This window comes from Mirounga angustirostris, unplaced genomic scaffold, assembly GCF_029215605.1.
Source record: "Mirounga angustirostris isolate CCGP_5_RB_7025 unplaced genomic scaffold, mMirAng1.0.hap1 SCAF_9, whole genome shotgun sequence".
Taxonomy (NCBI): Eukaryota; Metazoa; Chordata; class Mammalia; order Carnivora; family Phocidae; genus Mirounga; species Mirounga angustirostris.
The window spans coordinates 11,038,065-11,060,705 of NW_026991717.1; the positions used below are offsets into that span (position 1 = coordinate 11,038,065).

At 47.1% G+C, this 22,641-nt stretch overlaps 1 protein-coding gene and 1 long non-coding RNA gene across 9 annotated transcripts in view; both read left to right on the top strand.

Moving 5' to 3' along the window:
* The first annotated feature begins 221 nt into the window (after positions 1–221).
* The window catches only part of SLCO3A1 (solute carrier organic anion transporter family member 3A1), a 304,890-nt gene continuing 282,470 nt past the window's right edge, over positions 222–22,641 (top strand). For 2 of the 8 annotated variants that reach the window (XM_064569934.1, XM_064569935.1), the window contains exon 1: positions 223–594. In XM_064569934.1, coding sequence (XP_064426004.1) covers positions 415–594 — 180 coding nt within the window. In that variant the 5' untranslated portion in view covers positions 223–414. Of the gene's footprint in view, positions 595–22,641 lie in introns of all 8 variants that reach the window. The other 6 variants (XM_064569933.1, XM_045899463.3, XM_045899466.3 and 3 more) reach the window with 4 other exon arrangements.
* Positions 852–15,660, top strand: LOC135361530 (uncharacterized). The gene is made up of 3 exons (XR_010404842.1): positions 852–5,208; positions 6,238–7,787; positions 8,549–15,660. It is a non-coding gene; the product is annotated as an uncharacterized LOC135361530 (long non-coding RNA).

A 22,641-nucleotide genomic window follows, 5' to 3' on the forward strand; every position in this document is an offset into this window, starting at 1 on the left:
GCCTCGGGGCAGACGCGGGGGAGGCGAGCGCCGGCCCGGCCCGGCGAGGGGAAGCTGGCGATGGCAGCGGCGGGCGTCCGCGGGCGGCGAGGCGGCGGCGGGCGGCGCGAGGAGCCCCTGTGATTGGCACAGCCCGAGCCGGAGGAGGAGGCGCGGGGAGGGCGGCGGAGGAGGAGGCGGAGGAAGGGGGCGAGCGCGCGCGGCGGCGGCGGCGGCGGCGGCGGCGGCGGCGGCGGCGGCGGCGGCGAGGAGCTGTGCCTCCACCTCTCCAGCCCCGGCAGGACGGGGGCGGCCGCCGCGGGCCCGGGGCGGGGACAGCACGCAGCCTCGCAGCGCACACCCCCGCCCGGCAGCGGCCCCGACACCCGGGGCGAGCGGGAAAGCGGCGGCGGCGGCGGCGGCGGCGGGGGAAGGATGCAGGGGAAGAAGCCGGGCGGCTCGTCGGGCGGCGGCCGGAGCGGCGAGCTGCCGGGGGACGAGGGGCAGAGGAACAAGAAGAAGAAAAAGAAGGTGTCCTGCTTCTCTAACATCAAGATCTTCCTGGTGTCCGAGTGCGCCCTGATGCTGGCGCAGGGCACGGTGGGCGCCTACCTGGTGAGTCCCCGTGCCAACTCCGCCGCGGGGGCCCCCTCCCCAGACCGGCGCTCCGGCGACCGGCAGGCTCGAGGAGGGGGCCGCCCGGGCCCGGGGGCAGGCGGGCATGACCTCGGCCGGGCGCGGAGGTTGGCGAGTGGTGCAGAGGCGGCCGCCGGGGGAGCTGCCGGCCCGGGCCGCCGAGCGAGCGGGGAGCGGGCGGGACGGCGGATGCCGGCAGCTGCTCGCGCGCCCGGCGGGGGCCGGGGGTGCCCGGGGAGGAGAGGCGGCGGGCGGGTGGGCGTGAAGCCGTTCCCCTCTCCGCCGGGAAAGCGCAGCCGGAGGGTGACTTCAGGAGCCCCCTCGGGGAGGCAGGCAGCGCGGTTTTCAGGTGACCTGCACATGGGAAGAAAAGCCGGTTAGCATCCTGCGTCCTCTACTCTCCATTCCAGCCGCCTGGAGAACAAATCCATTATGCATCATTTTCTCCGGGCGCTTTCTCCATGCGCCAATTACGGGGGGATTTAACAGCTTAGAGTAAAATGCGCCCGAGTGTGGCCCTGATCCGCGCCACGGCTGCAGGGGGAATATTCCCTCTCCCTATCCCAGTAGCCATCTTTCGGCTTCTGGGATAAAGTTACTCGGTACCTGGAGAGCAGCTGCGAGTTTGTATAGTTCTGCTACCCATGCTTAGACCTCGATTCCCCACCGTGGTCTCTCGCCCACAAGGGGGTTGCAGCATTTTGCACTATGTACATCTCTTTCATTTGACTTCCGAAGGGGGTATTAGTGCTCAAACGGCCCAGGGGTGCATAACGTATCAGAGGAAACAGCTTGTAATGACTCAGCACTGTCAAATACCTACTTTGTCGCTTGGTCCTGCCCCGCGCAGGTGGTCCCAGCTTGAGTTAGAGAGGTGCACTTCTAGACCCAAGTACAGCCCTGCCTACGCAGGAGAAGTTTTTTTTTTTTTTTTCAGAGTGTATAGTGTTAAATCATTACTTGGTGATTGACCTGCAACTGGAATCAAATGTCAAAGACTTTGAGCGTTAGTGAACAAGTTTGACGGAGATAGAATTGGACAAGATTTTGGCTGTTGGATAACCGCATCCACAGATAGAATTGTGCTCTACTTGATGTACCAGTAAATCCCTCCTTCCTGGCCTTGGGGTACAGTTAATGAGGGCCAGACTGCTGGGACAGGGCACCATTCATAAATGGTCTCCAAAGACTCGGGGGCTTGCTGCCAGAGGGAACTACGGGCAGGTTTGGTCTCCAGTGGGGGGTAAAGTCAATTTTGGGGTTATGACAGAGGGTTGTTCAAGCTCATCTCTCTCTTCCTGGGGTGACAGACTTACTGGGCTTCTGAAAATCAAATGCATTTCCTTTGCTCCTTGTGAGATGAAAGTGTTTTAAATCCCTGTCTCTGTGTATCCCTGACTTTTATGCTGCAGGTGAACCCTGTAGCCAAAAGCACATTTTCTTTTCTGTGTGGATTTCTGTTCTATAAAATGCACTTTTCTCTGTAGTTACAGTACAGACAGTACCTGTGGCCCGTGGAGTTTTGAGGTAGGAATCACTGTTTCTTAGTGGGGGGGGGGGGGGTCCGTTTATCACACCTTTTATGGAGGGTATTTGACTGTTAAGATCTTAAAATAGGTACATGTATTACCAAGGTGCAAATGTATATTAACAAAATATTTGGGGGCCTGTACTGGGAGCATATGCAAAGTATGTACTACCTAAGCGGGTCTGTGTTTCAGGAGGGAGGTAGTATATCAACGCTGCCTTCAGTTTAACAGTTTGTTAGTCTGAGACCCGTTTTGTTCAGTAGAGTGCATCAGTCACGTGTGGCGAACAGCCCAGAACTTTTCACACCATGAATTATAAAGGCACAGGCTTAGTTTTAGCTTGCAACGATCTAAGGCTCTTAGAAAGGAATGAGGCTGGGCTTCAACCAGATGAGTAGCCTAAGCTCCTTTAGAAAGTTAAGAAGCAGAGGCTGATGGCCAGGTGGATATATAGAGGCAGGGCTGGCACCAGGAGATAGAACATTGACTTGGATCCCAGAATAGGCGAGTGGCAGGCAGAGGAGGAAGTCAGTCCACATTTGGGGGCGAGGGAGGGCTGGCAATTTCAGCCTGGGCCAATAGAAAGGCTAGTTCAGAGGGGTAGGGTAATAGGAGTCAACAGGTGACCAGCAGAAAGGAGATGGAGGCCCAGGAGAGGACAGGCCTAGGAAGTGGAATTCATTTTGATCACTAGGAGTGGAGGCACAAGGTTCTCAGGGCTCGGCCTTGCCCGGCCGCTGTGGACTCCATTGCCATCCGAACCTCGTGAAAATAAATAGTTGGCTTGCCAGGCTTGACCGGATCCTCTTGCTGTGGGTTTTGCTCTTCTGGGCCCCTGGGGGGTTTTCTGTTCCTCTGTTATTTTGGAGGTGGAATGAAAAGTCTGTTATTCCTTCAGCTGTGTGAGACTGCTTTATGGTTAACTTGGGAACCAAGCATTGTAGGATGTTTGCAGGAGAAGCAGATTTCTCCCTGTTAATTCATCATGGCTTTCTTAAGGAACCCGAGAGCTTGCTTTTGTAGGTGATCACACACACAGGGTTGGTGTGCAAGGTGTGTGTTATATATGATCTTTGCGTTGGCAATCAGCCTGTCCCTCTGATGAAGCATTTTCAGATACCTGAGGAAGGGCACACCTTGGGACGCTGCCAACAATGCTTGCTTTGGTCGGGGGCGGGTGGTGATCGAAAGTTCTGTGCCCAGTGACGTTATTTCCTATTTGATCCCCCAGTAGTCCACCTTCTTATTTTGTCTTCCCAGATGCCTTTTTTTTTTTTTTTTTTGACATTCGGAGGCTTCATTTCATTTCTCCGTTTACTTTCTGAGATTGCCCAGTGTCTTCAGTGACACCGGTGTGGGCTTCTCAACGGCGGAGCTGAAGGAGGAAGTTGCCTGTGATTTGAGAAGCAACTTTGAAAAGCAGGCAGGACTGTGTGTGTGTGTGTGTGTGCGCGCGTGCGCGCCTTCCCTCAAGAACCTGCCTAGGGAGGAAACTCAAGGGAGACTTGTATATGAGACAAACACTAATTGTTAAGCTAGGCAGGGGACCAGCAGCTTTTTGCCTGGGTGTGGGGGGTCTCCCAGGGGAATGCAGAAGGCTTTTGAACCCCGATACCCAGGCTCTGTGATCCTAGAGATAAGGTAATGTGCCACCCCAGGCCCGCTGTGGATTCTGAAATCTGTTACACTTGCAAGTGCTTGAACTGGAAATCATGCTCCAGATCAGCCAACAGTCCCAGGAATGTTCTCTCCTAGTCACTGAAACGGCCTGACTGGCCACAGGATATTTTTTGGAGCAGAAGAAGAGAGACCCATCCAGTTGGGTCAAGAGTGCAATTTTCCTTGACTTGGGTCTTTGCTTCTGGTCGTTCCAGTCTGAACTGACCTACTTGCAAGGATGTGACATCTGCTAACATCTCAGGCCCTTTGGAGAAGGCGTAGGCATGTGGGAACTGCTCGGAGAGAAAGTCAGTGTGTGTGCGCGTCCTGGTGATGCATGGAGACCCACTCAGGTGTTTCCAGCCATTCGTGGAGGGTAGCCCTGCGTATAGAGGTTCGCATACATTCTCAAATTTCTGGGGACTGGAATAGATAAGGCTGCGTGAAGGAAATGAAAGCCCCTGACACCCCTGGGCAGTTGTGATCGAGGCTCCCTTACAAAGGCATTTGAATTTCTTCAGGATGAAAACTTAAGGCGGTGGCTGGAGGAGTCTCCAGCCAGGGTGGGGTGCTCAGGCGGGGCCTCTGACCCAGGGGTGGGCATTTGCCTGTTGAGAGTTTTGCATACACTGAGTCTGAGGTTGTGCTGATGACATAATGAGCTGGATGAATGAGTGCATGTCACAAAGCTGATTGATGGTCCCTTTTTAAAAATTTTGGGCCCCGAGAGCATTGCATGGCTTGAGTTACTGGTAAGGTGAAACTGCAGGATTTGTTAGTCTTTCTTCTTCTTCTCCTTCTCCTCCTCCCCCTCCCCCTCCTTCTCCTCCTCCTTTTTTTTTTTTTTTTTTAAAATCCCAAAAGAAGCATCATTTTGAAGATGGGTATTTGCCTCTTTTCCCCAGAAGCAGACAGCTGAGAGACATTTTTAAAGTCCTTGTCAAATTAGTATGATGACTAAGGCAACTGTGTTTTACTTAATCAAATTATTTTACACACTTACGGTTGCTCAAAGTGACAAATTCCCTGCCATTTGCATAATTACTGGATAGCCCCAGGTAGTAAGAAATAAAATTACCCTGATTTTTTTTTCCTTGCTGTTTGGTTGCAAATGTTTAGCTAATAATTATTTAGGGGAAAAAATGATCTCTGAAAATTCCTTTCAACCAGCTTTGTGTACACAGCTTAGTTTCTGTAGGGGTTTTCTCTTGTGTGTTTAACAGTCCAAGAAAGTGAATCAGTTGTGAAGTGAGCTCCATCTCTTTTCCTGAATTTTGTAACTCTCCCACATTTCCATTTTAGATTCCTTACAAAGAGGATGACCCAGAGGCCTCTCCGCAGAGGCACTGCCTTGCTAATCAGATGCCCAGCATTTAAACTCATCTCCTTGCCTGCTGCTGGAATGGTATAGCTCTGTGTTAAACTGGATAAATTTCCACTGGTGCAAAGGCAGTTCGAGCAAGAAGGTCTCAGAATTTCTCTTGCTCATCCTAAAGCAAGCTTCGAAGTACTGCCTTGTTTAGGGGAGGGGCTCACTTAGCAGAGTAAGAGTAAGTATAAGGTAGAGCAGAAGCAATTAGGATACAGCCACATTGGATGAAGATGAAGGCCTTGAATAAAGAAAAAAAAAATCTGTGAATGTTATTGGTTAATTGCCGACACTGGTGTTCCTTTCAAGGTCGGGGCCAGGCCTCCTGTAGAAGCTGGGGAATAGCAAGGACTCCTGCTAAACTGACCCACCCACCGTTCCTTGGATTAAAGGGCTCCTTGAGGTGCCAGGCAAGGGGGGGTGGGGCCTGCCAGGTAACTGGGCAAGCAGGTGTGCAGAAGATGCTCCCCCCTTGCTGGCTTGGAGAATAAAATTCTACCAGCAGTATTTCTACTTCCAACTTGCGGAATACATTTTAACTTGCACAGATTTAACTGCAACACATTATTTAATAAATAACCACATTCCTCTGAAGTAGAGTTGAAGTACTTACCACTTCTACTCACTCATATTTTGTACGCGTACTTTATCACACTATGTGTATTAATGTGTGCGTTATATGTTTACATATATATGTGTTCTTGGACAGGGTTACATACGCCAAATACTGTATGCTTTCCTTTTGGGAAGATGTTAAGGGACATTTCAGTGGTAATTCTGATTGTGTGGCTTAAACACAGATTTAGAACGCCCCCAAAGACAAGTTACCTATGTTCTGTTCCCCCTCAGAAAAGTTTTTGGCAATCCCTAGGCCAGAAAGATAGCATCCTAGTCCTTGTAACTTAGTTTTGCTTTCTGTTTCTATATGTGCATCTACAAAATAGGTAATAAACAGGAAAAAAAGAATGGCATCACTGACTTTGGTTCACAGGAGAAGTGAATTGGTATATGGTTTGAGAAACTTGTATTCTATGTAACCTAAGCGTTCGTGTGTTTGTGTAACAGGCAGTATTGCTGACTGGTTAAAACTCCAGATGACATGGTGAAAACTCCCAGACGGAGACCGACAGCACCTGTGACAGTTGTGACTCAATGGGGTGAGCTTTAGAAGACCTGGGGTTCACTCCCACGTTCTCCCCTTCTCAGCTCTGTGTTCTCAGGCTGATTACTCAACCTCTCTGTGCATTGGTTTTTCATTTTAAAACTGGGATCATAATAGTACCTAGCCTCATAATGATTCTGTGAGGACTCACGGAGTTGGTACTTATAAAGCACTTTGAATGCTAGCTGGCACATAGGGCTCGACATAGACAAGCTATTAATAATGACATGGTTATATATATTGACTGCAGACACTCAGTTTGTAGCCCCAACAAATGAGAAATAAAATTATTTCAATCAAGTGTTGATTTGGGTGTAGTGAATTGTACATCAAGTAGTTCCCTATTCTGCATGAACGTTTTGTCTGGGAGGTAAAAGGTTTTTGGTAGTAAATACCGGTACCAGTTGCTAATTCTGTTTATTCCCTTATTATAAATATAGCAATCCGTTTTATCTTAAAGACACTATAAAAGTTACCAGTCATGTGGGGGAGGAGCCTACTCTAGTAATGCTTATGCTGAGCATTTATAGTCAGTGGGTACTTTGAGGTGGGTGGAGCAGGGATGGTGCTCGCGCGGCTGGGAGGGACAGGTGCCCTGATGCCTCGCTTTGGGAGGCCCTATTATCTGTCGCTCTGGTCTGTGGCCACAGGATGGGGAATACTTGACAGTCTTCTACATTGTACGCAGCCGAGGAGCAGTGAAAAGAGTTTTGGATTTGGAGTCAGAAGACCTGCATTTGAACCTGGACCTTCTACTTCCCAGCTCCTGGTGACTTGACTTAACCTGAACCCCAGTATCCTCATCTGAAAAACGGGGCCTGTCTTACCAATGGTTGGGAGATTTAAATAAATGGACGCGTGATACAGTGTTTCTCATAGGGTATAGGATTCGGTACTTGCTTTAACACTAACGACATAACCCTACTTGTTGACCTTGGCACAACAGAAGTCCTTCCAGGGGCCTGAGGATTTGCTTCCTAAATTGGAGATCTGGGCCCTTGTAGCTTTCTCTGCGACTCTGGGTGAAGGGTGGCCACTTCAAGGCAGCCTGGGGTGTCAGGAGGGGGTATCAGGGGACATCTGTTAATGCACATTTGCTGCCCTCTGGGCAGCCTTGTTTAAGATGAGCAACCTTGGGGCTCAGTCCTGGTTGCCTGGGGGGCTCAGGGCTCATGCCACACCCACCTCCTCCTCAGCAGGCACAATTGTGGGCATTTTCCTCCTCTTGATCCTTTTTTGTTTTTCAGAAGCCGAGTGAATGAGCTCTTGATAAGAGTGTCGTTTCTCATCCCCTGGATTCATTCCCCTTAGCTCATGATGATCGTTTAGGGGGGACACCTTTGCACGATGCCGCTCACCTTTCCTCCCCAGGTCTGGTCACCTCTGTCCTTGGGAAGGATAAGGAATGAACCACGCTCTTCTCAGTGAATCAAGTTGGCAGTGGCTATTTTAGGTGAGTTCATAGACTCACGTTCCAAGTGCCACAGGCTTCACAAGAGAGCACACACTCTCTTGAGGACCACTGCATCCCCAAACCCCGGTGGCTCGGTGTCGACTTCACCGAGGAAGAAGCCCTCTCTGCTTCCGAAGGCCCTGGACCTTCTGCAGCCACGGCTGGGGAGTAAGCAAGCTTGGGGGGGCCTTCATCGTGGGCAATCCAGGGACCGTATACAGAGCGGAAACCTTCCACGGGGTGCAGGCAGAGTCTCTGCAGTTGGCTACTTCCAGCTTCTTTGTTTCTGTTCTTCTGTGTGGCTTTGAGTTGCGGCTTTCTGAAAAGAGAAGCCCTTCCTAACAGAGGGTTTAGTAGCTCAGTTTTTTAATGGGAATGATGGTCACCAAGCCGGCTCTTTTCCTGAAATAACCAGACATTCCCCTTTGAATAGGATATGGTTACTTCACTAAGACATAATAGTTGATCATTAAAATGGGGGGGGGTACTTAGTACAAAAGTCCCATTTATGACTTCCACTTAACACTTACTGAAAATATTTAAAAGCCAAAGGCAGCACAGGTTGCTACAAGCCCTAATTTTTGAATGGGGCTGGTGGGGGTGGGGCAGATAGTGTGGGGCCCACTATCTTCATAAATAACCTGCCAGTACCTCTCCAGTGCTCTGTTCTCCTGGGAGGTCATATCCCCAGTGGCATTTCAAGATACCTGGTAACAGAATGGAAGAGTATTGAGTGTAACAGGGATGTCTTCTTTCCTTAGCGTTGGGTTTTGTTGAAATCCTTGCCATGGGCACACTGTGAATCCTGGAAACAAGCAGGTGTCCCCAGGATGTGGCAGCAGGTGTGAGTTACTGTGCAGGAGAACGAGTCCATTCTTCGTGCATCTATCTGTCCATCCGTCCACACTCCCTACGTGAGTTCTGTACAACGTGCTGGCAGATTCTAATTTGTCTGGCAGGTTGCCCTTTGGGACGGGTCTCCGGATAACGAACCTGGCTGTCCAGGTGACCCCGGGCACTTTTTGTTGGTAGGTCTAAAGCCCTTTGTGGCTCTCAGTTCATAGCTACCTGAGCTCCTGATTGTGCAGAGTTAGCAGAAATAGGAAGGAGCCGAGAGCAGGCTTTCAACAAATAGTCCTGGGGAATATAATAGACTATTAGGCAAACTCCTCCCTCAATCCCTGCCCACACAACTACAGGAACTTAAGCAAGAGAGAAATGATTATTTTTACCTCCATTTCTCCACTGGCAAGGTCGATGTAGGGAGAACAGTGTCACAATGGTGCTTTTCAATTAAAGACTATTGTACAATGTTCTTGGGAATGGCTATTGTCTTCCCCTTCTCCCCCCTTTGGAAAAGGCTTATGTAAAACAGGCACGCTCCTCTAATTGTTGGATTTGCTCCCCCATCCTGACACTGCTGCTTTCCCATCTTGGGCTGATTAGAATGAGAAATTACCACCTTGAATATAAGCAAGTTGAAATTGGAAAGCTGCCCTCTGACTGATTACATAAGCTTTCAACTACTGTACCTGAAATCTCATGTTTACCTTGCTGAGAATTCTCTTAATGAAGATACACATTTCTAAGCAGCACGGACGCATATGTTTTTATTATGTAAGCTTCAATTATTGTGATGCAACCTGTGGGAAAAAAAGAATGGCGTTGATGAGCTCAACTCTCCGTTGGCTTTTTGGGTCAGAGAATGATTGGAAGTAGACCCACAGAGCCCCCTAGAGACTCCCCCCTCCCCGGAACTTTGGACCACCTGATGCTTCAGCACCAGCACCTTCTCCCCGGGGATGTACAGGTACACCCTGGGTCTGTGGTCCCCGCCACTCTCAAGGTCGCAGAGGGCAGGTGTCCGTGAAGGCTTGAGAGTGCTCATGCGATTCAGCGGCATGTCCGTGGAATACAGCCACAGTCGGTTGCGATGGGCTTCGCGGTTTGGCCTTTTTGTTTCCGAAAGTGCTGCTGGGATGGCCTTTGGGATGGACTCTGTCTTGTTTTGTGTAACGTGCTGGTGTCTCCTTGTGGCTCATCGCACTATCTTCTCCTCAACGCCATAACTTCCGTGAGGTGCACAAAGTGGCACGCTACGTGGTCCATTCCAGATTTCCAGCCTCCTGAACTGTAGACAGCAGCTTGTTTTGTGGCTGGGGTGGGGCGCTGGGAGAAAAGACTGAAAGTAAACTAGACCAGTTGAAACAGATCTAGGAGAGTGGCAGATAGGCCTCCACTGTCATTATGCAAAACATTGAGGGCCAGACGCACAATTTATTGTATGATTTATTGCCGGGCACTGGGTGCTGCCTCCTCCCCAGTGTGGTAAATACTGTGTCGGCTGGGAGGCTTAACGTGCCAACAGCAGTTTTCCCGTCAGCCGAAGGGAGGATATCTTTTGGAGACAAAAACCATAAATTAGCACCTTCGCTTTACCTTGGCCAACCCGTGGAGGTGCATATAAATCGAAAAGTCTGCAAGCAGTTTTGCAGCTTTGCCGTTGGCGGTGAAGGGGAGCCGGTGGGGAGGTCCTCCTTGCTGCATGCAGCTCAGAGTGGTGTGGGGATCCAGCAGCCCCGTGAGCCTTCTGAGATGCATAGGTGGAACGGATTGTCCAATCAACATACCGTCCCTCTGTCCCAACGTTGGCATGGCTTGTATTCTTAGGTGTCTTTAAAAATAACATCGCCCAAACTCTGCCCCTGTTGCTTTCATCTTAGGCAAAATCAGGGCACAGGAGTAAGTAATTTCCCCAAATGTGCAGTCCCACTCTCCAGAGTTAGCCCACAGTAGCCAGCAGGGGTGAGCAGGTGAGCAGTCCAGAAGAGTTTTATTTTTGGAGATAATGATTATAAACACATATAAATAAAAATAATGTTTTGGTGACTGCAGGGGAAAAATCATTTATTTCTGTCTTTTAAAATATTCCTCCTCTTTTTTTTTTCTTTTTTAAACAGACTCTGTTTCCTAAAAGGCATCATACCTATTCTTAATCGGGTGAACAGATAAAAATACATACGTCTGTATTTCTCTGTCTTCTGATACTTCCAGTTTCACTGGGAAACGCTTTTGTCACTTAAGTACCAAAGCAGCCATTAAAAACACGGCGAGGGCTCCTGGTAGCCAAGGCTGTCAGGGAGACCATTCGGTGTGACAAGGGACACATTTTAGATCCTCCAAAAGGAAGCCGAGTGTTCTTGTGTTCAGGTCTGTCGCCTCTGTGACTGCTTTTCTCTTTGGGCCAACGGAGCTGAGCTCTCTGGTGGTCACGGTGGTCAGCTCAGCTCTTTCGCCTCCTGGTTGGTCATTGATTTTCTTCTTGCCTCCCTAGGCTGGCCCCTGACTCCACCGGGGCCATGCTTCGCCAACCCTGGCAGGGTATCATGGTCAGAGCTGCGAGACCTCTGTCAGGGTGTGCTCCCCGAAGTCAAAACCCGGGTCATTCCCAAGTAGGACTCTTGTGCCGAGTTTATGCCATGGACACTGTCTATACCCTTCTATGAGTGCCTTCCTTTGTTGGCTTCCCTCCATCCTCATTCAGGGGGTGATGCAGCTGAGCTCTCCGCCCCCTACAGGCTAGAGAGATCCAGTCCCACCTGTGACCATGGGCTGTATGTTAATTCCTGCCCTCCTGGACCCTGTTGTATTTTATTTGGGAGTGGGGTCTTCACATCCTATTTAAACATTTTCCTTCTTTGGAATTCAGAGGGCTGTAGGGGCATTGTCAAACATTTTCTGTATCTCAGATGTGAGACCAAAATTGGGTTATTTTTTCTCCCTTAGATATAGAAAGGTGTGACGTGAGGTTCAGAGACAGTGACTTGGACTGTTTATCCTTTGGTTGGAGGTGGACTTGGACCCAGGGGTGGGAAGGTGGATGATAGGAATGTGTTTCCAAAGGAAGAAATGGGATGTGTTGGTTTCCTGGGGCTCTGATGAGATGGATGACCACAGACTGGGTGGCTTAGAACAATAGATTTATCTTCTGGCAGTCCTGCTGGCCAGGAGTCTGAAATCAGGGTGTTAGCAGAGCTATGCTTCTTCTGAGACTCTGGGTAGAATCCTTTCTTGCTTTTTTGTAGCTTCTGATGGTGGCCTTTCATCTTTGATGTTCTTAGGTAGACTTTGCACCGCTCCCATATGTGACTCTGAGATCACAGGGCATTTTCCTTCTGTGTCTCTCTCCTCCTGTTAGAAGGACATCATTCATATTGGGTTAGGGCCTACCCTAATGACCTTATCTTACCTTAACTATATCTGCTAAGACCTTGTTGCAAATAGGGTCACGTTCACAGATACCAGGAATTAGGACTTCAACACCATCCTTTTGGGGGGACACAATTCAACCCATAATACCAGGGGAGAAAAAGAGCAAAGGCCCCTAAAACGGTCTGATGGTACAAAGAGGGAAAAAAAAAAGGAAAAGACAGATTCTTTGCCCTCGTTAGGGTTTGGGGTTGGGTAGGAAGATTATGGGATGTTGTTGGTCGGCTTGTCATTCTTTGCAGAAATTCTGCCCTGTGACAATCCTTGCTTCCTTTCTCAACAAGTAAGGTGATAACTATGTTTCCATCTGAGACGTGGTGGTTAGGCTGTGGGAGTGAGCCTGATTGCATTAATGAATAGCTTTGAACAAACCCTTTCCCAGTTCTGGGCATAGCTGAGTGCAGGGATTGGCCTGGATGAGTACGGGATCTGATTAAGGGAAATCCATGTAAAAAAAACAAAAACAAAAACAAAAACCCTAGAAATACACGTGGGTGAGCATTATGTGTGTATATATTTAGAGTGTGTGTAGTATATCTCTCCCGCTCCTTCTACCCGGGACTCCTTAATAGGAACCAGGCCCAGTAAAATGTCCAGCTGGCCCTGTCCCCTCCCTGAAGTCCTGTCCGATTCGGTGAGACTGGAAGAGAATGTTATCACTGTGCCAGCCAGCCCCAGATTTGGCCAGGTACGTATTACTTTAGGACCAGACACCTGCATTCTAATCTGATTCATTTCATCTCCATGTTCTTTTTGATGGGGAGTTGCTCAGCATTGGCTCCTTTTAAAAGACTTCAGCTTGGTCTCTGCCAAACTAATTAACTTGGACAACTTCTTTAAGTGCCGTGAGCAACATCGACTTCGGTAAGGCGTGTTCTTGGCCCTCACGGAGTTTATATATCCTAGCGGGAGGGATGGCATGTTTATATTTTTCACTAATGACTCATTCATTAGACTGTCTCAGGTGCTGGGCCAGGCAGCAGCTCTGTCCTCGGGGAACCCTGCAGCTGGTCCAGCCGTATCCACTGTCCACGGGACCATGAGGTCTCCACCGTAGAAGCCAAGTGTTGGGTCAAGGTGGGAGGCGGTGTTGGAGATGGGCCTGGGGAGAAGAGGAGAATGTTTAGGGTTGCAGATGTAAAATAATTTTCCCAACCTTGGACAGAATAGACCCAAGGGGAATGAGATGTCAGGCTAACGGGGCAAGTGTCTGGCTGGGAGAGCCTTCGTAGGTGGGATGGGAATGGGAAGCCTACGACGGATAAGGGGCAGGCTGGGAACACAGGGCCACAGCCACATACAGGGGCATGTCAGGGCCAGCACTGGAAGGTGCGCTCTAGCCAGCAGTGCGGGGGCTGACGGCACCTCTCCTGGCAAGGCTTACATCCCTCCCCCCCAGCTTTGAAGCGGTCCCCTAAAATCCTGCTAGAGACCACTCTGCCAGCATGTGGAAGGAAGCAGCATTAGGGCATCCTCAGACTTAGCTATAAGTGAGTATGGCTGCATTGCATGACATAGACAAGGGGCTGAAGGACGCTGGTTTTCCCAGAATGCTGTGCTCACCGGGATGGGGGCAGTGGAGGTGGAGGGGGGCTGTAGCATCCATACACAATGGCACCTCTGTGTTCAACCTCTTTTTTGAGTTCTCTTCAAATGAGATTTCTGCAAGATGAGCTAAAATTAGGAAAGGTCCTATCGTGTTTGACTTTTTTTTTTTTTAAACCCTTTAGCTTGGCCTCAGATGTATCAGTTCTGGATAACTTTAAAGCTGGTATCAGGACAAACTGTGTTCACACACAGGAAATGTCTCCAAACAGAAAGTGGGCGTGCAGTTTACAGTTTGAAAATTGGATGGAGGCCATTCAAAATTCCCCTCCTGTTCTCCTTGAGAAGGACTTGGCAAAATGCTGAGAGGGGGCATTCCTCCTTGGAATAATCATGAGGGTCCAGAGGGAAACCATCTTCTGAGCAGAGCTAACCAGCTACTGGGATGCGGGGACCGGGAGGCTGGTGGGGCGTTTACTGAGCTGTGTGCCCTTTGACGTCACATCCTGTATAGAGGGCATGTGGAGCCTGGCCAGAACGCCTCTGGCCCGTTGGCCCACACCTGTTGCCCACAGATGGCCGATCCAAACACGGGCTGAGACAGCTCAGGAACCCCGTGTGGCCTCAGCACTTGGCTCTACCGTTAACTTGAACTTCAAGTTCATGCTTGTGGCTTTTGTCTTAATAGAGGCCTTACTGTTTTACTTATTACACAAGGACTACATGTGTTGAAAATTTGGAAAATATAAACACAGATACAATTTTAAAAAAGAAGCATCATCATGTATAATGCCAGGACTTGGAGATATACTCTCAACATTTTGGAACCCACGCTTTCAATGTCTCTGGGTCAGCCCACGCTTTTTTGTGACTTTGAGGACAGAGTACAAGTGACCCTTAAACAACGTGGGGTTAAAGGGGCATCAACATGCACCTACCTCCCCCACTATCAAAAACCTGTGTATAACTCTTGACTCCCTCAGAACTTAACTACTCATAGCCTACTGTTGACAGGAAGGAAGCCTACTGATAACATAAGACAGTTGGTTAACATATATTTTGTATGTTGTACGTATTATATACTGTATTCTTACAAGCAGGTAAGCTAGAGGAAAGAACAGGTTATTAAGAAAATCATAAGGAGGGCGCCTGGGTGGCTCAGTCGGTTAAGCGACTGCCTTCGGCTCGGGTCATGATCCCGGAGTCCCGGGATCGGGTCCCGCATCGGGCTCCCTGCTCGGCAGGGAGTCTGCTTCTCCCTCTGACCCTCCTCCCTCTCATGCTCTCTGTCTCTCATTCTGTCTCAAATAAATAAATAAAATCTTTAAAAAAAAAAAAAAGAAAAAGAAAATCATAAGGAAGAGAAAATACATTTACAGTACTGTACTTTATGGGAAAAAAATCTGCATATAAGGGGCCCTGTGCAGTTCAGGTCCATGTTGTTCAAGGGGCTCCTGTAGTAGAGGCTATTGGCTCTGTGAAGTCCATGTCTGCTGTGTGTTAATCTTGTGTGTCTTTGGGCCAGTGACTTTACCTCTCCATTGTATCCCTAAGATTGGCATGGTGTTTATACCTCCTTCATACTAAATGGGGTAATCCATTCAGAGTGTTTAAGCTGTGCCTCTGCAGTATGTTACTCTTGTTACATATTATTATTATCCTATAATAAAATCAGATCACACCGTACCTTCTGGTTAGGAACTTACTCTTTCCCCTAAACCACTGTGACTACTTTTCTGTAACGTCAGATGTTCTTCTTTGGTGTCGTGGTTATAAAGAAAAATGACCCTACTGTTTCTATAAAAACAATACATATTCATTATGAAGAATTTTATTTATTTATTACTTTATTTTATTTTTAAAGATTTTATTTATTTATTTATTGAGGACATGAGTGGGGGATGGGGCAGAGGGAGAGCATCTCAAGCTGACTCCACGCTGAGCACAGAGCCGGATGCAGGGCTCAGTCCCAGAACCCCGAGATCATGACCTGAGCCGAAATCAAGAGTCAGATGCTTAACTAACTAAGCCACCCAGGCACCCCCATTATGAAGAATTATTTATTTATTTTTTTAAAGAATTTATTTATTTATTTGACAGAGAGAGACACAGCGAGAGAGGGAACACCAGCAGGGGGAGTGGGAGAGGGAGAAGCAGGCTTCCCGCTGAGCAGGGAGCCCGATGCGGGGCTCGATCCCAGGACCCTGGGATCATGACCTGAGCCGAAGGCAGACGCTTAACAACTGAGCCACCCAGGCGCCCTATGAAGAATTTTAAAATGAAGAAAAGTTCAGATAAAAATATTTTAAGAAATTCCAAACTTACCATTCAGATATAACTGACTTTGGTGTTTGAGGGGTGATAATTAATTACCTTTTAATTAATTACTTTCCCCTCCCACCAATTAATAATCAGTTGTGTAGTAGACATGTTAACCAGCCACAGGGGTATAAAAATATCAGCTTGGAGTTTGTATGGAGAAATTTGGAGTTTGAGTGACAAAACTCGGTTTGTGGCTAGATTCAGACTCCTCACTACTTTGCTCCTGGTCAGAATGATAGGCTGGTTGTCTCTGCAGGGGTGCACCTGCTTAGGTAAGCTTACCTCCTGGAGGGGCAAAGAATGTGTGCATCCTGAGGACTGTTCACGGTAGAAGAGGAAGAGGAAGAGGTTGGGGCAATCTTCTAGGCTTCCTTTCTCAACTTTACTGATCTGATAAGTCTCGCTAGCCCCCTTTGGGGAGGACTGAGTGAGGAAGTCGGAAGAGCAGAAGGTCTATCTTTGTTTCTTCCAGAGAGTAGAGAGGTTCCTTCTCTAGTATGGATCAAGGTGTGGGTTCTGAGAAGAGTGGGAGGGTCCAGTTCTGAGAAGAGTAACTCCCCCTTAGAATTATCATGTTAACAGTATATCATTTCAGAGTTCTTTCTGTTCCTCCACGGAAAATTGGCTGGCTGGCTGGATGTACTTTGTAAAATCTATGTTCTTGAAATACCAAGTAGAAAATTTAACTTTGCTCAAATTTAACAGAAGACTTAGTTAAAACTCAGAAAAAGTCATTGCCTTCTACCCTTGAATGTTGCTGTAGAAGGGTCCAAGGCCAGCCTGCTTTGTCCTCTTGCAGTCAGATGCTCTACCACTGAGCTCTACCCCCTGCTTTGTCCTCTTGTATAGGTTATGTGCTCATAGGTAAGATGCCCGAGGAACTCTTTCTTGGTATCTGACATAGAATTTAACCATAATGTATATTACTGCCGCATGAGGTGTGTTATATTTTTGTGGCACTAGGTGTGATGGATGTTTCAGTCCACAGATTCAATTCTTTATTAGTCTCAAGAGAATTTTCTCTTACCTCGTCTCTTTGACCTTTCTTGGTTCTGTGTTGTGAGTTCTCTGCTATAAGGATGCCAGTTATCTGTATGTTGGATTGTCTTTGAACTCCATACTTGTTTGTTTTTCTTTGATTACTTGGATCCCTTGTTTTTATCTATATTCACTGTTTTTATTTTTGCTTTCCTGTAGTCAGTAAATTGATGTGAAGCCATCTTTCTTTAGTTTGCTGTAAATTTTACTTTATATATTACTTTTCTAATGTTTATTTGGCCCCCAATTAATTTCTTTAGGTTTACAATCTCATTTTTTGTTGTTGTTGTTGTTAATGTTGCCTTTGTGTTCTCACTCTATTGTACTCATATTCATATTAAGTTCTAGGGCTCAAAGATCTTTTGAGGGGAATTCTCTTACTGGGTTCTGTTTTCCTTTAGGCCGAATTCTTTGTCTTTGATACAGTGTTTCATTTGTCCTTTCCTCCAGGATTCTGTGTTTGTAGAGACCAGGCCTTTTTGTTTGCTTTTTTCCACTCTGTTCTTGCCTGAGTGTGTCTATGCAGATCTCTCTTGTTCCCAGTGTGGGTGATTTCTTGATCTGAAGCCTCTCTTTTTTATCCCTTTACTATGGAGTTGAAGTTTGATGGCTAGCTTTTTGTTTGTTTGATGGCCATGCTTTCTGCACCCTGACGGCCCACAGAACATCAGGGCTGGCTAAGCCATAGCAGGTGGTATGTAGGGTGCTGACTAGTTGCAGCTAGAAAATGTTGGCTTGGGGGTGCCTGGGTGGCTCAATCGTTAGGCGTCTGCCTTCGGCTCAGGTCATGATCCCAGGGTCCTGGGATTGAGCCCCACATCGGGCTCCCTGCCTGGTGGGAAGCCTGCTTCTCCCTCTCCTACTCCCCCTGCTTGTGTTCCCTCTCTCACTGTGTCTCTGTCAAATAAATAAATAAAATCTTAAAAATAAATAAATAATAAAAAAGAAAAGAAAATGTTGGCTTGGTGGCTTTTACTTCTGGGATGTTTTAAAGGTTATTTTAGGAGGGTCCAGTCTTCCTATGTGGGAGTACGCACTGCCCGCCCTTGGGTAGTATTCTCTGGCCTCATCAGATCAGCCCTGGATTTCATTGTGTACTCCTGGAGCCTTCACTTCCTCCCAGCAGAAGTAATCAGCACCGTGGTTCATGACCTCTTCATCCTTTTCTCCCTAGTATATGTTTTCACTATTCCCCGGTCAGAAAAGAGGAATATATTGATACCTACTCATGCTTTTCTCCAGATTCGAGGATATTAATGAAAACTCTATGGATTTTATTTATTTATTTATTTATTTTAAGATTTTATTTATTTATTTGAGAGAGAAAGTGAGAGAGAGAAAAAGCACAAGAGGGGGGAGAGGGAGAAGCAGACTCCCTGCTGAGCAGGTAGCCTGATGCGGGACTCTATCCCGGGACTCCAGGATCATGACCTGAGCCGAAGGCAGTCGCTTAACCAACTGAGCCACCCAGGCGCCCCTCTCTGGATTTTTATTTAGTCACTGGTTCATCATCCTGAGGGTGGTGGATACAGGGTTATGAGCCTTGCTATGCCATAGCATTCTGTTCTAGAATCTTCCTTTACTTTCCCTGGCAGGCAGTATTTGAATTTTAGGACACTGGATGTGCCCTTTTTTTTTTTTTTTTGGACGTGCTCTTTTTTTTTTTTTTGGACTGGTGATTTTTAAACATTTCTGCACTAAAAATTTTTTTGGTTAAGTTTTGAAAGAGTGAGATTTTGTGCAGAAGTTTGTACCATTTTAATTGAGAAGTACCTCCTATCACTTTATTTTTTAGATTTTATTTATTTATTTGACAGAGAGAGAGACAGCGAGAGAGGGAACACAAGCAGGGGGAGTGGGAGAGGGAGAAGCAGGCTTCCCGCTGAGCAGGGAGCCCGATGCGGGGCTCGATCCCAGCACCCTGGGATCATGACCTGAGCCAAAGGCAGATGGCTTACCGACGGAAGCACTCAGGCGCCCCCCTCCTATCAAATTAAGTGTTTGCATAACATTCTATTGTATTTCATTCCCGTATATCTGTGAATAGGTTGTTTACTGCTTTGTTTTGCCAATATAAATCCAGATTTCCTCATTACTTTTCTGTTTTGCTTTTTAGAATTGTAGTATAGGTTGGTGAGATTAAGGGGATGGTCACAACTGTGGAGAGGGGACTGTCATTTTCTGAGGGTCTTATGTGTGCCAGGGAGCCCATAAATAGTCTGATTCCATTCTCATAACAACCCTGTAAGGTAAACACCGTTATTTCTGTTTTCCAGATAAGGAGATGAGGGCTCAGAGAAGTTGAATACCTTGCCCAGAGTGACACCAGTAATGTTTGATCCTGGGTCTCTCAGCTTTGCCTTGCTCTGAAATCCCTTTCCTTTCCTCAGACCGTATCTCCATAAGAAGTCACAGCCCGGTGGAATGCTTAAGCATGATGGGTGTTTTCATATCATTTTAACATGTTACTACTTGTAAGAGAACACTGTTCTTTTTTTTATTTTTCTTTCTTTCTTTCTTCCTTCCTTCCTTCCTTTTTTTTTCAAACTGGTAGTGAATGTTGAACACGACTTCACTGGGGCAGAGAACTGTGTTATCTGTCTCTCCTTTCTCCGTGAGTACAAAATGGCATTTGCAGGAGCTGTGAGCTCTGAAAAGGAGGCTTTGTACATTCCATGCCCTGTCATAGGGCCCCTGCTCTGGGCGTGTTGTTACCTGAGTGCTCAGCCCTCGACTGCGTTTCTTGCTCTGAACAACCAAACACTCAAAAACAAGGGCCATTATGTAATAATCCGGCCCTAACAGCCCCCACAAAATTACAGACTGCTCCATGCCAGTGTGAACAGACACTCTAATTAATGTTTACTTCTTCACCAAACAGTCATTTTTCAAGACCTTCGTACAAAAGCACATGTCCCCTCTTCAAAAAGCATTCTGAAGGACTTACCAAGAATAACATTTTGATATTTACTGAAAGACTCCTGATTGGGATATCATTTATTTACTCTGGGTCTCTGTTTTATTGTCAAAAGGGAAAATAACAATGCCTCTCTTTTGTGTGTGGAATGTTCAGTGAGTTTCAAAGTGTTGTCGTGGGTTCTGTCATTTCAGCCATACGGCAACCCAGGGAGATCGGTGGGGTATTTTTTTTTTTTTTTAAAGATTTTATTTATTTATTTGACAGAGAGAGACACAGCGAGAGAGGGAACACAAGCAGGGGGAGTGGGAGAGGGAAAAGCAGGCTTCCCACCAAGCAGGGAGCCCGATGTGGGGCTCGATCCCAGGACCCTGGGATCATGACCTGAGCCGAAGGCAGACGCTTAACGACTGAGCCACCCAGGTGCCCCTCGGTGGGGTATTTTTGATCCACTTTTATGTTTAACTCTTTATTGTAAGTTTTCAAACAAGACAGAAAAATAGAAATTATAGTGCAGTGAATAGTCATGTACTTACCAGTTAGGATTGAGCAGTTGAACAATTTGTTGAACAATACATACACACACACAAATATATCCATATACTTTTTTTTAACCACCTTAAAGGAAACTATAGAAAGGAGGACATTTCACACCTAAATACTTCATTTATGCCTCTGCATAAGATACGATCATATCCTTATAAAACCACGACCCTATTACCACTCCTAACAAGGCAACTATTCCCTCATTTGAACTAATACCTGCTACATATTCAACTCTTTCCAGGTGTTCCCAAAATATCTCCATTGGTGTTGCTATTGACATCCATAACTCTGTCCCTAGCTCAATCTCGAGAACATTCTACCTATTTTTTTAGGCAGCCAAAAAGCAATGAAAGATCCTACATTTCATTTGTTAGATGACTTTTAGTCTCTCTCTCTCTCTTTCTTTTTTTTTTTTTAATTTTTTTATTGTGGTAAAAAACATATAACATGGAATTTAGCCTCTTTAACGTTTTTAAAAAGATTTATTTATTTATTTATTTGACAGAGAGAGACACAGCGAGAGAGGGAACACAAGCAGGGGGAGTGGGAAGGGGAGAAGCAGGCTTCCCGTTGAGCAGGGAGCCCGCTGTGGGGCTCGATCCCAGGACCTGAGGTCATGATCTGAGCCGAAGGCAGTCGCTTAACCAACTGAGCCACCCAGGTGCCCCTAAAAATATTTATTTATTTATTTATTTATTTATTTATTTATTTGAGAGAGAGAGTGGGTGGAAGAGGCAGAGGGAGAGGGAGAGAAAGTCTTAAGTAGACTTTCCATCTTAAGTAGACTGTCCATCTCCAGAACTCTTTCCATCTTGAAAAACTTAAGCTCTGTACCTATTACTCAAGAACTCCATGCCCTTCTCCCCTCCACCCTCTGGCAACCGCCATCCTACCTGCTGACTCTGTGAATTTGACCACTCCCGATGCCCCACGTCAATGGGATCTTACAATATTTGTTCTCTTGTGTCTGGCTTGTTTCACTTGGCGTCATGTCTTCAAGGTTCATCTGTGTTCTGGCCCTGTACCATAATTATCTTCCTCTTCAGGGCTGAGTAATATTCCATTTACGTAGGTAGCACGTTTGCTTCTCCATTCATCTGTTGACGGACGCTGGGTTACTTCCACATTTTTGCTGTGGTGAAGTCGTGCTGCTGTGGATATGGGGGTACAACTTTCAGCCTCTTTTAATCTAGAATAGTTCCTTCCCTTTTTCCTACTATGTCAACTTTTTGAAGATGTCAGTCCAGTTGTCATTTTATAGAACAGTCTATGGAATGTTCCTTGTTTTGAATTTATCTGATTACTCCCTGATGGTCTGATGGGAAGTTCATTTCTTTTTTTTTTTTTAAAGATTTTATTTATTTATTCATGAGAGACAGAGAGAGAGAGAGAGGCAGAGGGAGAAGCAGGCTCCCAAGAAGCAGGAAGCCCGATGCGGGACTCGATCCCAGGACCCTGAGATCATGACCTGAGCCAAAGGCAGACGCTTAACCATCTGAGCCACCCAGGTGCCTGGAAGTTCATTTCTTTTTGACTGGATTTGTTTTGCTTCATCGCACTGGAGAAGTGCTGAGGCATTCCTTTAACATCAGATTAGATGTCTGGCTGATCCCTGTTCGTGATGCTGAGGGTGACCCCTGGGTTGATGTGGGTAGTGACGGCCAGACCTCTCCATGTGAAAGGGACATTCACTCCCTTGAAGTTGGCAAGTGAATCTCTGTTGTTACCCTTTTAACAGATGAAGCTGTTGCCGAAATTCTGAGTAGGTGCTAACTTGCTCACCAATAATAATCATCTCTCCTATTTATTGAGTGTTTGCTCTGTACCGGGCACTGATGTAGTCCGCGACACATATTATCTCTTTTAATTCTTCAGGTTGTCCCCATTTTGCAACTCAGTGTTGGAGCCCCTACTTGCCCTTCTGTTACGAAGACACTTTGCAGACCCCTCACCATCCTGCTTTCCTTTTCTTGTACTGCTCCCCGACCATGGTGGGTCATGGCCTTTCCTGGCCAGGGTAGCTGGTTTCATGTGCGCACTGTCTCTCCAGTTTCTGTGTCCACAGTGTGAGGACTTGGCTCTCGAGACAGGCTGCCTGCATTCCAGCCCCGGCTCTACCCCTCATGTGTGACTCTAGGTTGGTTGCTCACCCTCGGGACTTCACTGTCTTCATCTGTAACTTGGGGATGGTGAGTGTCTAGTTCAGAAGGTTCTCAT